Source organism: Macaca fascicularis, chromosome 9 (genome assembly GCF_037993035.2).
Source record: "Macaca fascicularis isolate 582-1 chromosome 9, T2T-MFA8v1.1".
Taxonomy (NCBI): domain Eukaryota; kingdom Metazoa; phylum Chordata; class Mammalia; order Primates; family Cercopithecidae; genus Macaca; species Macaca fascicularis.
Genome location: NC_088383.1, coordinates 62,424,678 through 62,441,236, shown reverse-complemented (window position 1 = coordinate 62,441,236; position 16,559 = coordinate 62,424,678). Strand labels below are relative to the sequence as shown.

Here is a 16,559-nt window from a genome sequence, read left to right as displayed (position 1 = left end):
GATAGTCTAGGTTTGATAGGCCACATTCACTGTCCAGAGCACAATTTCTGTATTTGCCTTTTTGTGCCCAGCAACTACAATGGGCAAGTGACCTTGGACATATTCTCTGCTTAATCATGAAGACTATAACCTTGTTGCAGTCATAAAAAGAAATCATGAGGATGCTATGATTCCAACCAACCTCCAAATCAGGCTTCCAAGGCCAGCTATGCTGCGGCCTCACCATGGCCCAAATTGGTCTTCAGCATTGGAAGGCCAGAAATTCTTTTGCCAGGATACTCAGAGGGCATTCAATTTTCAGGGACTAACTCATACTCATCAGACTCACATACTAAAAGACTAAGGTAAGCCAGACATCGTTTTATTTTTTACAATAAGAATGTGTTTCTTCCCATGACTTGAATATTCATGGGCATAATCCAGGATGATTCTTCTCTACAAGAGCAAACCAGGGATGACAGGATACACAAAGGAAGGTTGACAGATGAGTATTGGGAGGCTTATCATCTTGGAGGCTGTATTAGTCCATTTTCATGCTGCTGGTAAAGACATACCCAAGAATGGGTAATTTATAAAGAAAAAGAGGTTTAGGGGACTCACAGTTCCACATGGCTGGAGAGACCTCACAATCATGGCAGAAGGCAAGGAGGAGCAAAGGCATGTCTTACATGGTGTCAGGCAAAAGGACTTGTGCAGAGGTACTTCCAGTTATAAAACCATCAAATCGCATGAGACTTATTCATTACCATGAGAACAGTATGGGGGAAACTGCCCCCATGATTCAATGATCTCCACCTGGCCCCACCCTTGATTCGTGGGGATTATTACAATTCAAGGTGAGATTTGGGTGGGGACACAGTCAAACCATATCAGAGGCCTTTCCGTACAGACCATGAAAATAGGTCCCAATAAACCATTGGATTGTTGGCAAGATTGAACTCTCTCTTTCTCTCTCTCTGTTAACATCAGATAAATACTACAGATTTCTTGCTTTTAAGTTCCTGATTTTTCTTCAAACAAGACTCAGTAAAACTGGCTACATGTTACTTGTCTTTAGGTCAATAACTATTCCATCATGATTGTTCACACAATCATTTAAAGGCAACGCCCTGATCACTTCAACAGACGACTGCTTTCATCTACTGTGTTTACATTTGTCCTAATTTTGGGGGTGTCTATCACTCTCATTTATCAAACAGTCAGAACTGAGTCTTGGGTCTCCAAAAACTCACCAGAAATGCCTTTCTAAATCTTCATAAGGGGTAAACAAACTACAGTCTCAGGGTCAAATCCAGCCTGTCAACTGTTTTTGTAAAAAGCGTCCTATTGGAAGACATCCATAACTACTAATTTACATATTGTCTATGGCTGCTTTTGCATCCCATCAGCAGAGTTAAGTAGTAGCAACAGAGCCTAAAATATTTACTATTTGCCTTTCTTTGCAGGAAAAAAGTTTGCTGGCTCCCAATGTATACAGTGTCTTTGTCATCTTTCAACAAAACCGCCTCTCTTACCAATGTCTATGGCCCACAAGTTATAGTCAGGTGCACCCTCCAGGTGGTGGCAGAAGATATCCAAGAATGGAAATTCCATGCTCATGTGCATAGGTGCTCTCATGGTTCTGATCCCAGGTTTCGGCGATTTTTAAAAAGTTAATTTCTGTAGTGAACCTGCTGTGGACCACACTGCAGCGACTGATACTGAATAAAGACCCTCAGCCTGATGAGAAAGTTGTCAGAGAACTGGATTCTGAAAGAGAATTCATCACTTCCTTGTATAAATCATTCAACTCTTTGGTCCTCGTCTGTAAAATCAAACAGCCCCACCTCCATAGTGGGTTGTCATGAGTATCACATGTGAGAAAACTGAGTGAAATATGTGGTAAGGTCTTTTGTAAATGTGAGGGGGAGTACAGTAATTTTAGGAAGCACTGCATCACACTGGCTTATATCTAATAAATCACGTGACATAATACTTGCAAATACTTGGAGTTTCTTGCATAATAGTAGCAAAACACTTTTCTTTGATCACTTGCCGTCCCAAAATTTCTTCAGTTGCTACCCAAAGGACTTGGCACAGGTACCCTGGATGCTCCTCATGCCAGAGATCAGCTCTATAAACAAGAAACAAATTGAGCCTTCTGCTGGGAACATTCACTTTCCCCAGTGCACAGAGATAACATCTCAGTGGTTTCCTAGCTCTAAGAAAAAGCAAACAGGAATTTTCCTTTGAAACAACTTGAGCAACCAGGAAGGCTCTGAGACACTCTCAAGAACCCAGGTAGGTTTTGGTAAGAATCACAAAGGCTGCTGCATGGGGGCAGAAGTGAGTGTGCCAGACAGCATAGAGTGTAATGAGATCTCTTGGATCCCTCCAGCCTGACATTCTGAAAGCAAATGAGCAATGTTCTCTTGGGCATTGTCTCAAACTCTAGCATTTATCGAAAAATCAAATGATTGTCTCTAGGCAGAATAGCACTCTGAGAATAAATATTAGAATTCAGTGAGGGCACAGTGGGTTATGAGTGTGGTGTGTGTGTTAGTGAGGATGGGTAACTACCAGTATGGCTAATGCATAGAGAGATGGTGTGTGTGAGTGCCTATGAATTAGCATTAATGTAATCAAGGTGCAGTATATGAGAATGGTAAGGACTTTTAACCGTGGATCCCAACTGCGTGGTCCAAATCTCAGAGTTAGCTAAATTTGCCTAGCTGTGTAATCCTGGTCAATGAAGGATTAAATCACTGTTTAGCACATATTCCGTGCTCTACCATCACCTCCAGGGGAGAAGTGTCCTTACTTGCCCCGTTAAACTTGGGTTTGGCCATGAGACTTGCTTTGGCAGATAGAATATGGACAGAAGTGGCAGTATACCAATTCTGAACTAAGAACTTAACAGGCATTGCATGAAAAATCATTCCTCTATTATCATTCAACTGCACCATGAGAGAAACCTGCCCCAGGTACCCACTGCTACTCTCCAGCCCAGGCTCCAAATGAAACACACAGAGCAGAGCCATCCTAATCAACCCACAGGCCTGTGAGTGTGAAAATAAGTGTTCACTGCTATATATCACTAAGATTTTGCTTTCATTTGTTATACAGCAAAAGCTGACTGAAACAGGCAAGTTTCTTAACCCCCCACCCCAGGGAAATGGAGAGAATAGTGGTGCCTGCTGCAAATGATTGTTACAAGAATTTAGCACTTAGAACACTTTCTAGCCTGTAGTAAGTGCTTAACAAGTGTTAGTGGTTGTTGCAGTAGCTGCTGCTGCTGTTGTTGTGTGTAAGTATCTGTGTAAGTAGGTACCCGCGCAGGTAAGAGTGGGTGATCATGTACTCAGGTGTCAGAGTTAAAGAAGGAGAGTGGGCGGGCAGGTGTGTGAATTGTGGAGGCACGTCCCTCAGCAGAAGTACTCATTGATCCTCCTGCCCCCTTTGACTCCAAAGGCCTGAAAGTCCACACTGGAACGAGCTGAGAGAAGCCTGTCGGCCTCGCTGACACTGTGCCGGGACAGCTCCTCCAAGCCATCCTCGCTGTGGCCTAGTCTCTCTAGGTTGATGTAGGTAACTGTGGCCTCAGTGGAGTCCCTGTTGAAGCACTTTCGGCAGCGCCTCTGAAGAGCACCGCAGCAGACAAGCAGCGTGAGAGGCAGGGCAATGACGACAGCCACACTGATCACCACCACATTGATGAGCTGCTGAGTGTTCTCAGCATCCACCACTTCGTTGGTGGAGAAGATAACACACTGCTCCTTCCGGGGCACCAGGCCCTGCACGCAGACACACGCCACATACTTGGTCTTGGGCAACAGCCCAGTAATAGTCACTCTGGTCTTCCCAGGCTGCACAATCACCCGCCGCATGCTGTGCTGCCCAAAGACCGCATAGAGGACATTGAAGGCAGTTGTGTTCTTAGCCTTGGGTGCCTTCCACACCAAGGACACGCTGTGGTAAGTGTCTCCCACCACCTTCACAGACCTCACCACTCGTGCCTCTGAGGGTCCCACCCGCCCATCAGAGAGCTCTCCCAGGGCATCCATCTGGAAGTGCTGGAGGGTCAGCTCCTCCTTTGAGCTGGGCACAGAGGGTCCAGTGGCCAGGACAGCAGGTTTGGGAATCTGGGGGACATGCCTGGCCACCAGCTTGTTGTTGTAAGCAGCGGCTTCCCCTCCACCACCTGTCCTTGCCCATAGTGCCCCTGGGCTCCCGCTGTGTTCTGTGGAAGTCTGCGGCTCAGTGACAATCAGGGAGATAACAGTCTCAGAGGCTCCCAGGAAGTTCTTGGCTTGGCAGATGTAGTCTCCGGAGTCAAGGTGGGACACTGCAGGCAGGCCCAGCAGAGTCCAGCTCGTGCCGTCACTGGAGACTTCCTCATGCACTAGGAGGAAAACAGGCATGTGAGGGAGAACAAATGGGCCCATCTGCCCCAAGCTGCCTTTCAGGGCCAAGTTCACAGCCCCAGCTGGTGCACACTCAGGTGTCATCCTGAGAAAACACTGGTAGTCATTCAACTTTTCTTAGACTAGTCAAGGGGATCAGTATTACTTTGGGCTCATAGGTGGGGAGCCTCTGGAGCCCCAGGCTGAGGCAGAGCCTAAGAATGATGCCTTCTAAATCTGACAAGCTCACACTATGGGTTTTTTTGTTGTTGTTAGCTTTTTTCAGATAGTGTCTTGCTCTGTCATCCAGGTTGGAGTGCAGCAGTGTGACCATGGCTCACTCCAGCCTGGAACTCCCAGGCTCAAGTGATCCTCCCACCTCAGCCTCCTGAGTAGCTGGGACCACAGGCACATGCCACCATGCTCAGCAGTTTTTTGTTTGTTTGCTTTTTGTGACAAGGTCTCACTATGGTGCCCATGCTGGTAACTCCTAGACTCCAGCGATCCTCCTGTCTCATCCTCCCAAACTGCGAGGACTGGGTGTGAGCCACCACGCCCAGCCAACCCACTATGTTCTTAAGGGCCCTGGAATTTTGCAAAGGTGACCAGCTAGATTGTGCTAGAACCGCAGCTCCTCCATATATGACCTGTGTAATGTAGCATTTAGCCTCTCAGAGCCTCAGTATACTTACATGCAAAATAAGAAGGAAAACTGGGTTGCTCTCTGAAGTTCAATGTCATTATGTACATAATACACTTAGCACTGTGCTAGAACCACACGAAGAGCTCGATAGATGGTAGCTCACATCATTAATTACTCCAGGTAATTCTGGCTTAATATTTACAACTGGTAAACTTATTATAAAATTAATACACTAAAAGAGGATCTTCCACCAAAAAGTCAGCTTTTTGTTCTCTCAGTGTGGGCCCCCAGTCTCTATAGAGTGGCTGATGGGATATGATAGGACAGGTCAAGAGCCATTGTCATTGTTGAATCTGTTGTCACAGTGACTTGCCTCTGGGAAGCCCCCCATCAAACTCAACTCAGACAGGTGGAAGCGAGCTTTGCTTAGACAACTTCCCTCTGGCCCTGCCAAACCCCCATTTGGGGCACTGCTTTGCTCTCCCCAGTCTGGGGTCTCAGTGCAGCATCCCTGTAGCTCACATACCTGTACCATTAAGGGGCCTGCCATTGGCCCTCCTCCAGCTCATCTCGGGCCCAGGGACTCCAGTAGCTCCACAGCGTAGCAATGCTGTGCCACCCAAAGGGGACCTGATGTTGGCCACTCCTGGATGGAGCTCTGGGCCCTGGCACTTCCTCAGTTCAAGCTGGCTGAAGGCCACTCCGGCCAGGCTGCGTGGGCTGGCACATCTCAGTTCGGTCTCAATGAAGGCCAAGTTTGGGGCCCAGCCATCCAAAAGATGAACCAGGTCATAGAGTTGGCAGTCACATGCCCAGGGGTTGTCCTGTAGCCCTGCAGGGGTGAAAAAGAAGACAAGATATTCGGATAGATATTCAAGGTCCTCAAGCCCAGCACCCTTTCCCCTCTGGGAGGACAGGCAGGTCCTCATTCAGAGTCAGCAGAACTGGCCTCCGGGCCCAGTTCCTTGCCTTGCTAGTAATATGACCTGAAATTTGATTTTTTGTGTTAAATAATAGCATTACTTTCTTTTCAGCCTTGCTTTAAACATAATAAAAAATAAATCTTTGTGGTTTTTTTTTTTTTTTTTGAGACAGAGTCTCGCTCTGTCGCCCAGGCTGGAGTGCAATGGCCGGATCTCAGCTCACTGCAAGCTCCGCCTCCCAGGTTTACGCCATTCTCCTGCCTCAGTCTCCCATGTAGCTGGGACTACAGGCGCCCGCCACCTCGCCCAGCTAGTTTTTTGTATTTTTTGGTAGAGATGGGGTTTCACCGTGTTAGCCAGGATGGTCTCGATCTCCTGACCTCGTGATCCGCCCGTCTCGGCCTCCCAAAGTGCTGGGATTACAGGCTTGAGGCACCGCGCCCGGCCAAAAATAAATCATTTTAAGTACTGGGTAGATATACAGCATCCTGACAGAACTGGCAGTTACTGTTGCCATTCTCGGACTCATCCTTTCAGGCCACTGGCCAGGTAGTATTTCCACAATAATCGCAATATGACAAAATCAATTTCTAGGAATGCATCACTGACCCCTGATCCTTAATGCCAGTTCTCCCAGTATCAATGGTATTTTCAGCATCATCCCAGCAATGAAGGCGGCTGCTCTGAGCCACGGACCCTTTGACATGGCTCAAATGGGCGTAAACAGCAGGGTGAAAGGGCCAGAAAATCAAATCCTGGGATATATCCCCCACTGTCTTTACTCTAAAATTGAGCATTCTTACAGAGCCGAAAGCAGGTCATTGTACCCACTCTGTCAAAGAACATTATAGAGATAGAGGGGTACCATGTGCATATAAATGAGGTACCCTGTGTCCTCAATTCTAAGGCACAATTCCTTCTTACAGGGTTACATTACTGAAATGCAAGATAAATGCACTTGATATTATCTCCTTTTAGTCCCCAAAGACTTATTGAATTTAATAGTCTATCTAATAATCAATGATATCTTATACATTCACATAGATATATTTAATACATGTGTCAAAGGGTTGGGGTGGGTGCATTCAGATCTGACTGGATATTCATGTTTCTCAGGTCTCTTTGAGCACAACCCATGGGTGCCAGTTCCTTTTCCCACCTCCCCCTTACCCTGTCTCACCAGAGGTTGCTGCCTTGTGTCATTGGTTAAATGCACTTAATGATACATCTGCAACCCAAGATTCATCAATGCCTGGCTCCAGTGGTGTGCTACCTGGCTTTCATTTTACTACAATAGGGCCAGAAAGAATGAATGTAAAAGGCAAAGTTAAACAACAGTGAAACTTTCACTTGCCAGACTGGCAAAAGTTAAACATTTTGGCCATTTTAATTGTTAGTTCCATGAGTATATACATTTTCATCTCTTTTGTTCTCTGCTGTATTCCCAGCACCTAGAATTGGAAGGCATTCAAAAATATGGAGTCTCACTCATTGCCCAGGCTGGAGTGCAGTGGAGCAACCTCGGCTCACTGCAACCTCCGCCTTCCAGGTTCAAGCAATTCTTCTGCGTTAGCCTCCCAAGTAACTGGGATTACAGGTGCCCACCACCACATCTGGCTAATTTTTGTATTTTTTTTTTTTTTTTTTTTGAGACAGAGTCTCGCTCTGTCGCCCAGGCTGGAGTGCAGTGGCCGGATCTCAGCTCACTGCAAGCTCCGCCTCCCGGGTTCACGCCATTCTCCTGCCTCAGCCTCCGGAGTAGCTGGGACTATAGGCGCCCGCCACCTGGCCCGGCTAGTTTTTTGTATTTTTTAGTAGAGATGGGGTTTCACCGTGTTAGCCAGGATGGTCTCGATCTCCTGACCTCGTGATCCACCCGTCTCAGCCTCCCAAAGTGCTGGGATTACAGGCTTGAACCACCGCGCCCGGCCGGTAATTTTTGTATTTTTAGCAGAGACAGAGTGTCACCATATTGGCCAGGCTGGTCTCAAACTCCTGACCTCAAGTGATCCACCCGCCTCGGCCTCCCAAAGTGCTGAGATTACAGGTGAAAGCCACCAAACCCAGACCAGATGGGTTTTTAAATGTCTAATATGCACACTCTGTGACCTAATAATTCCACTTCTCAGTTCCTATTCTAGAGAAACATTGATGTGCACAAGAACGTATTGCCAAGAATGTTCTCTGTTGCATCATAGGTGTTAACAACATAATGGAAACAATTTAAAAGTCCACTAAAGGGGGAATGGCTAAATAAACTATAGTATAAATATGTTTATAACATAGTGCAGATATGGTATACTATAGAATGTTGTGCAGTAGTTTTAAAAATGAACTTGATCCATTTGTAGAAATTTAGAAAGATCTACAAGATATAGTGTTGGGTCAAAAAGTTAGTGTTGGTTAGTATGTATGACAAAATTTTATGTAAAACCCACACATAACTTTTCTTAATCCATGTATGTATGTGTATATATACGTACATACATATGCATATGAAATGTATCTGAACAGATAGGGAGCTTGCATATAAATATGATAATAGTAACTACTTTTGGGAAGGGGTTGGAATAGGGAGAGAGGACAGAAGGGTCTTTAACCTCTTCTGCAATATTTTAAACGTTTGTATTTATTCATGTATGAGTTGTATAATTCAGATCAATTTTCCAGAATGAATTATGCCCCTTCTGTCATTCTCAGGACCAGGCAGGTGCCTTGGGCAGGAAAGGAGATCTAGCTCACATGGTAAGCTGTTGGTTTGTTAGGAACAGGAAGGAACCGAAGAAATAGCAGGTCCAGCTGGTGTAGTGTACTAACCCATCCAGCTCTGAGTTGGGAAATTGAGTCTCAGGGGCCTTCTCCTGGTTGTGTGACCTGGAAAGACCTCTCTTATGACTGGGATGCGAACTGCCACAGTCTGGCTTGTGGATTGAGCTCCTAAACCCGCCGCTCTTGTGGATCTCACTGTCTTTGCTTAAACCTGGAAGGCAGGTATGATTTCAATTTTCTAAATAAAGAATCGAAACTCAGAGAAGCCTGGTAACTTGCCTAAGACCCCAGGTGAAGGATGCCACCTCTTACCTAGGACCAGCCTGGGGTGGTGGCTGTGAGGGAAGATACCGGTCTTCAGGTGAGCCCAGGAGATGATCAGCTCCTGCGGGAGCCTCATCAGCTGGTTGCTGGAGAGATCCAGGAAGGTGAGGTTCTCCAGGAAGCGCGCGGCCTCAGGGGGCACAGCCGAAAGGCGGTTGGCCTGCAGGTCCAGCAGCCGCAGCTCGGGGGCGTCCCTGAGCGCGGCCCAGGGGAAGGTGGCCAGGCGGTTCCCAGGCAGCCGCAGCTCCCGCAGGCGTCGCAGGCCACGCAGCATGAGGGCGTTGAGCTCGCTGAGGGCGTTGTAAGGCAGCCACAGCTGCTCCAGGCGGCCCAGGGGCCTGAAGGCCTCGGCAGGAACCCTGCGGATGGCCGTCCGCTCCAGGCGCAGTCTGGAGGTGTCCGGAGGGATGGACGCCGGAGGCAGGGTCATGTCGGGGTCGTTGCACACCACCGTCCTGCTGGCAGAAATGGGGGATAGTTGAGCAAGGATCCTGCCTGGTCTGGGACCTCCCACCGCTTCCTCCCTTTGCGAGGCCTCCAGTTCTGCCTGTTATCACCGGACACCCACACCCGAGTCCAGGCCATGGCTGGGACCTGGAGAGGGGCCCGGAGCAAGCCAGCTCCACTTTTCCTTTTTGCAGAGGTCTTGCTCTGAGAGCCTTTCACAAGGGTCCCAGGAAGGTCATTTGGTCTTCACGGTCCTGCAAGTCTTCACCTTTACACTGTTACGACCCATAACAGCCCACAGCACCCACAGTGCACTAAGAATGAACAGTATTAATAAACCCCGTGATCACGTTGTGCACTGTTGCTTTGCAAATATGTGTTAAAAGTGTTCGTTTGGCCAGGCACGGTGGTTCACGCCTGTAATCCCAGCACTTTGGGAGGTGGAGGCGGGTGGATCATCTGAGGTCAGGAGCTCAAGACTAGCCTGGCCAACATGGTGAAACCTTGTCTCTACTAAAAAATACAAAAATTAGCCAGGCATGGTGGCACACGCCTGTAGTCCCAGCTACTCGGGAGGCTGAGGCAGGACAATCGCTTGAACCCAGGAGGCACAGGTTGCAGTGAGCGGAGATCACCCCACTGCACTCCCACCTGGGTGACAGAGCAAGACTTGGTCTAAAAATAAATAAATAAATAAAAATGTTCGTTTGTTAAATTTTCCCTTAATTTTTGTAACTGTTTTGGTTTATCATTTAACAAAAAATGTACCAAGGACATAAAAAATGAAAGCACCTCAAGTCTCTCCACCTCTGGTGAGCCATGTGATGATCAAGGTGTTCAAGAGCCAGGACTTGGCAGCGTCACACCTGGATTCACACCTGGGCTCTTTGCGTGCTGGCTATGTGTCCTTGAGTATACTAGGTAATGTCTCGTTTCCTCAGTTTTGCCATCAAATAGACTCCACAGGTGGTTATGGGGTTAAAGAGATAATGCATGTAGAAGCCCAGCACATTGCCTGCCACCCTGCATGAGCCCAAGGGTATGGATCACTGTCATCATTGTTTGCATCTCAGCACTGCAAGTAGATCGGGTCAGTCTTATCAACTCTTCTACCCAAACCACGACTTCTTAAACCTTATTCTGTTATGACTGGGACTAAAGCAGAGGATAGAGAGATAATAGGAAGCAGTCCCTGCCCTCAAGGAGCCTACATTTCAGGGTTATGTTTTACAGTACGTAAACCGAAAATAAAATCCTAAGCCCCTCAACCACTGAACAGGCCTGTCTAAGGGAGGTTGTTCTCTTGTAATAGCATAACCTACTGGTCATATCAGGCTTTCCTGGAGGTACACACACATATCACCAGCATCCCTCAGAATAACTCATATACTCCACTTAAAGGCGGCTGGGCTGGGCTTGTTTTTTCTTGTAAACAGTGCCCACAAACAGCACGGATATTCTTATTCACTCCTTTTGAGCAAATATACGTGGAACTCCTACTGAGTGATGGGCAGTTCAGAAGAGAATCAGCCTCATAGCCCCTGTCTCCATACAGTGTGTAATCTAGCTCAGGAAGAAAGAGCATTTACAGCAACGGTATTTCCAGATAATAAAATAGGTTTGATTAGGTGTGATGGCTCATGCTTATAGTCCCAGCTACTCAGAAGGCTGAGGTGGGAAGGTGGCTTGTGCCCAGGAGTTGGAAGTTGCAGTGAGCTATGATTGTGCCATTGCACTCCAGCCTGGGTGACAGAGCAAGATCCTGTCTCAAAAAAAAAAAAAAAAAAAAAAATACAGGTTTGGGTATTGCAAGGAGGAAGGTCTGGATGTAGGTGAGAGAAAGACAGGTGATTGGAAAACTTATCTTGGGAGAGAAAATGGCAAAAGGGGGATTTAAAGGAAACTGTAAGAACCCAATGCAAGCCTACACCACAGCTCAAACTTACAGCACAACTCAAACCTCCAGCACAACTCCTGGTGGGGTAAAACCAGAGGCAAACTGGGACAAACAGCATGGGCACAAATCCATTCAGGTGCACAGTCCAGCTCTTCCCAGGTAATCCCAGTGACCACAGCACACACTTCATGATACAACAGCTCAGACATAAAGGCTGGGCTCTCTGAGAGGCCCAGGTGAGACAGGGATCCGAGGAAGGCTTCTGAGATGCAGAAGGAGCTTTGGTCTAACTGCACCGTCTGTGCCCATAGCCACAGGGGACCTCAGGGCCCGCTACCATCTTTCCTGATCTCATAGGACCCTCCATGCAGATGGGCTGGTGCATGTTAGCCATGGGATGGTCAAGCGGGTAGAACCAAGAGCTCTGGCTTCAGAGGAAGGAATGCCCACTGACTTACATTAGCGGCCCTAGAAACTCATTTTCCATCTTAAGGCTAACTCTGCTGCCTGGAACTTATCACTGGTCCCTGCCCATGGCAGCATCACCAGAAAAGTGTTCTGAAAACTGAATCGGAATGCCTGGGTTCCAGGACCGGTTTCATCAAGGATGTTGTGTGTCTTTCAGCCCTATGCCTCCTATGGGCGATGGGAGGCTTTTTGTCACTCCAGTGACACTCTCCAGGCTGGAAACAGCCTGTTCAGGGCTCAGCCTGGCTTCTCTTGGGGACAGGATCCCTACCCTCCATATGAGTTGATGCGTTGGACACTTGGGCTACAGTGGAGTTCGTTCTGGTTCTCAGATCATTTGAAGGGTCTTTTCTTAGTGGTTCTTCTCCATTCTCTGCCTCCTCTCCTCCCCCAATCAACTCGACATTCATTACCAAGATTATTAAAAGGGTAGCTCCGATAACATTGTTCCCTGGATCAGAAACCATCAGTGGCTCAGAAACCATGCAGAGGTCTTTAATGGATAAGCTAAAGAAGTCGGAGAAAAGATGTTTTAAAGGTTGCTAAAGAAAAGAAGAAAATGAGCAGTAGTGGAAGAACAAGGGTCCACAAGCCACGGTGGCATGGGAATGGTCATGGAAGGAGAGGAGGAGCGATTGGAAGTGCTCTGAGGGATCAGACAGAGGGTGGGGAAAGTCAAGGAAAAGGCTGGGGATGGAAGGAAGCATGCTTGTCATGGGATGGGCACTCCTGGCTTTTGGAGCACCCATAAAAAGGGATTGAGGCTGAGGCTCCTGGGATCTGGCCAGCGAAGATTGAGAGGAGGAAGAGAATGAGAGGCAAGTGGTCCCATCATGGATGAGGTCATAGGAAATATGATTGGGCATTGTAGAGAGGTCAGGCAAGAGAGTGCAAGAGCCTGGGAAAGAAGGGGCTGGGGAAATATAGAAAAGAAGAAGGAATAGAAAAAATCAAGGAGAAGAAAAGAAAGCAGTAAGGGAAGGGATTTCCTGGACGTTTAAGGAGGGCTCTTCTCCTCCAGGAGCCTGGAGGAGGACTCAGGAAGGACTTCCTAGAACTGACACACTTGTGCTTCACCCTCGGGCCCATGTGTATAGATACCTGGTACCTCTCGGACAGAGTCACCCCTTTGCTTGCTGGAAAATAATGCAGCACAGACCACCCCATAAGACCCCTGGTCCTCAGGGGCCAGGGGAGATGAAGATCTCACCCAGGGCCCCAGCTCCAACTCCTCCCAACCCAGCCTAGCTGGCAGAGCAATGGAGGCTGGGCTGCCCATCCCACACACCCAGTACCATACCTGGCCTTGCTGCCATCACCCATGATATGGAGGCTGCAGCTGCATTGAGAGGGGCAGAACCCCCGGGCCTGGGGGGGGCACCCAAGGGCCAAGAGCCAGAGCATGCCTAATGCCACCCTCATGGCTCCTGGCTCCTCTCTGGCCCAGGCAGGGGCCTGTCCCTGGACCGCTCCGTCCCACCGGCCCAGCAAGCCCAGCAAGCCCAGCAGCTGCCCACTTGCTCGCCAGCCCCTTACACCCCCTCCTGAGGCCATCGGATAAACACTGACAGGCTGGGGATTAGGGAGGGGAGTCCCAGCCCCAGCACTCAGCGGCTTATTGCTTTCTGAATCACTCAGTCCTGAGGGTGGGGGCGGGGGACCCCCCTCCATAGCAATAGCGACAGGCCCAGAGAGGCCAGGGCACAGCAAAGCAAGACAAGTAGGCAGCTTCCCAGAGGCAAACAGCCATGGGACTGTCATCTGCAAAGCACCCCATCCCAACAAGGCCACGGACAACAGAGACTCCAGTGGAGTGCCAGGGAAGATGGAGACAGAACCCCCGCCTCAATAAGGGCCTTTGGAAATTCTTTCCTCTGACACTGTCTTCCAGCAAAAAGCAGTGAAATGAAGCAACGCTTCTTGACGGTGCTAAAGGCATTGGAAGGAGGCTAAGCTCTGGACCCAGGCTTCCTGGGGTCAAATCCCAGCTGTTTCATTAATGGGCTGTGACCTTGGGTGAGTCACATTCTCTCTTGGCCTCTGTGTCCTTATCCGACAAAGAGAAATAAAGCTACTCCATGCAGGGTGTTTGTGAAAATTAAACTCAAATTCCAAGGTCTTGATAGCCTGTGGGAACAGAAGCTCCCTCATAAGTTGTAAGTGCCCAGTTTCACTGGTTCTTTTAAGTCCCTGCTTACAGAGGAACTGGACAGATTCAGATATTTTGGGGAGATATCAGAGGTGTCTCTCATGAGCCTGCAAATGGTCCCAGGCTGCCAGGCAAACAGCTGCCTGCCTTGAGTGCCCCATGGATATGGACTCAGCACACTGCTATTTCAGCTGGCCCCTCCTGGGCATTACTATGAATGCCAAAGGTGGGGATGTCTCCACATGAGGGACAAGGGCACCCCTCTCCTCAATGGATGGTACTCCAGCGACGGCCCCAGAGAGGTAGCTCAGAGAGTTCTTAGAGAAGGCACTTCAGGTTTTTTTGGAGACAGAACCCAACCTCTAATAAGGACTTTTGGAAATTCTCCATTCATAAAGCTTTCTTTTGCTTTATAGTGACAGGGTTGCTCTGTCACTCAGAATGGAGTGCAGTGGTGTAATCATAGCTCACTGTAGCCTCGAACTCCTGAGCTCAAGCCATCCTCCTACCTCAGCCTCCTGAGTAACTGGAACTGCAGGCAACCACCACCATGTTTGGCTATTTTTTAAAAAATTAGTTTTTGTAGAGACAGGGTCTTGCTGTGTTGCCCAGGATGGTCTCAAACTCCTGGCCTCAAGTGATCCTCCTGCCTCAGTTTCCCAAAGTACTGGGATTACAGGCCTGAGCCACCGCACCCAGCCTAATTTCAATTTTTACCTATTCTCTCCTAACCCTATCTCACTTTACCATATCTACTCAAGATGCCGGTGGGCACTGACCAGGGATGATTCCTAATAGTAGACACTCAGTTGACTCGCTCATTTATTCTTCACATTTGACCCCGAGGCATTGTTCTCTAGTCCAGCATGCCCTACCTATATTGTTTGACTTTTCTAGAGGGTTCCCCAGTCCTTCATGCCTGTGATTCCAGGCAGGCCTAGACCAGTGAGGTATATGACCTGCAAAGATCTCTGGGGCCCCAGCGCACACATAAAATGCCTAGCTCGGTGCCAGGTCAGTTTTGACAATACTGGTTTCTCATTCTTTCCTTCCAGTGCAGCCAGTAGGATTTTCCCAGTGTTTCCCAGCTATATTTCCTCCTCCCCAAGCCCAGCCACCAGATGTGCCTGTTTCCACATCTCTGCTTCTTCCTCTTTGTGTCTTTTGCCCAAATGAACTTTACCGTTTAATCTTGGCCTTGCCCTGCTTTATCTTCTCTCATGAAGGCTTTTGTGACCTTGAAGGCATGAAAAAAGGACTGACATATGTATTAACCAACACCATAAGGTAGAAACTGAGAAAGAAGGCCGGGCGCGGTGGCTCATGCCTGTTATCCCAGCACTTTCCGAGGCCGAGGCGGGCCTGAGGTCGGGAGTTTGAGACCAGTCTGACCAACATAGAGAAACCCTGTCTCTACTAAAAATACAAAATTAGCCGAGCATGGTGGCACATGCCTGTAATCCCAGCTACTCAGGAGGCTGAGGCAGGAGAATGGCTTGAACCTGAGAGGCGGAGGTTGCGGTGAGCCGAGATTGCACCATTACACTCCAGCCTGGGCGACAGAGCGAGACTGCATCCCAAAACAAACAAACAAACAAATAAACAAACAAACAAAAAAAAAAGAAATTGAGAAAGAACAGGGAACGCTCTGGAGGGTGCAAAAATAAGCTCAGCCCTGCAGAGGGATTAGGCTTAGATGGAAGTGAGGACTCATGAAAGGAAAGGCCTGGGAAGTGGGCATTCCTGGAACAGAGTGGGTTGCTCTACCAGAGTGCGTCAAAGATGCCATTGAAAAGTGCCTAAGCCTGAGGAATAGGAGATTGGCTTTTGTTCCAGCTCCATCCATAAATTACTGCATGGCCTCAGGCAGATTTTAATTGTTTTTAGCCACGGTTTCCTTGTCTGAAATGGAAAGGATAATGGTATCCAATTCAAGGAGTTGTTTGTAGGACTCATCAGAAGATCCCTTAGCACAGTGCCTGACCTGGCTCAATATTAGCTATGTTGCCAATAGTGCTCTGGAGCTTGGTTTCTTAATCTGAAAATGAATTAAGTTGCCCTAGATCAGTGTTTCCTGGTGTAAATTTTATCACGAGCCAGAGCATAACAATGCATAAAGAGCCAGTGTGTCAGGAAGTCATTTGTAGCAGCCAAAGCTCTTAGCGGGGCCAGCAAGGCTGGGCGGGTTGGGAGGCGGAGACTGACAAGACGGCAGCCCCTCTGTTCTAAAACAGTGTCCTAGGAGATTTTTTATGCTCATGTGGCTCAAGTGCTCTATGGGAGACAGGAAATGCAGCTCTGAGGTTTATATTCATGATATCTAACCGGGACTTATACAGAGGCCGCAGACAAAAGACACTGACATTGCAGAAAAGTAAACGAAGAGTCTAGTGGTCCCACTCCAGGCACATAACTAGTTAGTGACAGATTCAGAACCAGAAACCCATTCTCTGGTCCCATTTGGGGTTCTTCCTCTGACAACAGGTGACTTCCCAAACTTCATCCTTTCCCCAGCGCTTTGGAGTACACACATGTGAGCCTGAGGACACACGCGCCC

At 48.3% G+C, this 16,559-nt stretch overlaps 1 protein-coding gene across 1 annotated transcript; it reads right to left on the bottom strand.

Moving 5' to 3' along the window:
- Positions 1-345: 345 nt before the first annotated feature.
- Positions 346-13,389, bottom strand: LRIT1 (leucine rich repeat, Ig-like and transmembrane domains 1). Its single transcript, XM_005565271.4, has 4 exons — positions 13,154-13,389; positions 9,030-9,496; positions 5,552-5,857; positions 346-4,381 (listed from the first exon to the last, which is right to left on the bottom strand). The coding sequence occupies exons 1-4, from the start codon at positions 13,273-13,275 to the stop codon at positions 3,405-3,407; spliced, it is 1,872 nt and encodes a 623-aa protein (XP_005565328.4). The 5' UTR covers positions 13,276-13,389; the 3' UTR covers positions 346-3,404.
- Between the last annotated feature and the right edge of the window lie 3,170 nt (positions 13,390-16,559).

Excerpts from the sequence above, each read along its gene's own strand:
- LRIT1 (XM_005565271.4), bottom strand. The coding sequence starts at position 13,275 with ATGAGGGTGGCATTAGGCATGCTCTGGCTCTTGGCCCTTGGGTGCCCC. Across the intron at positions 9,497-13,153 it reads GGTGATGGCAGCAAGGCCAG|GACGGTGGTGTGCAACGACC; the intron begins GTATGGTACTGG and ends TTCTGCCAGCAG. Across the intron at positions 5,858-9,029 it reads CCACCCCAGGCTGGTCCTAG|GGCTACAGGACAACCCCTGG; the intron begins GTAAGAGGTGGC and ends TCACCCCTGCAG.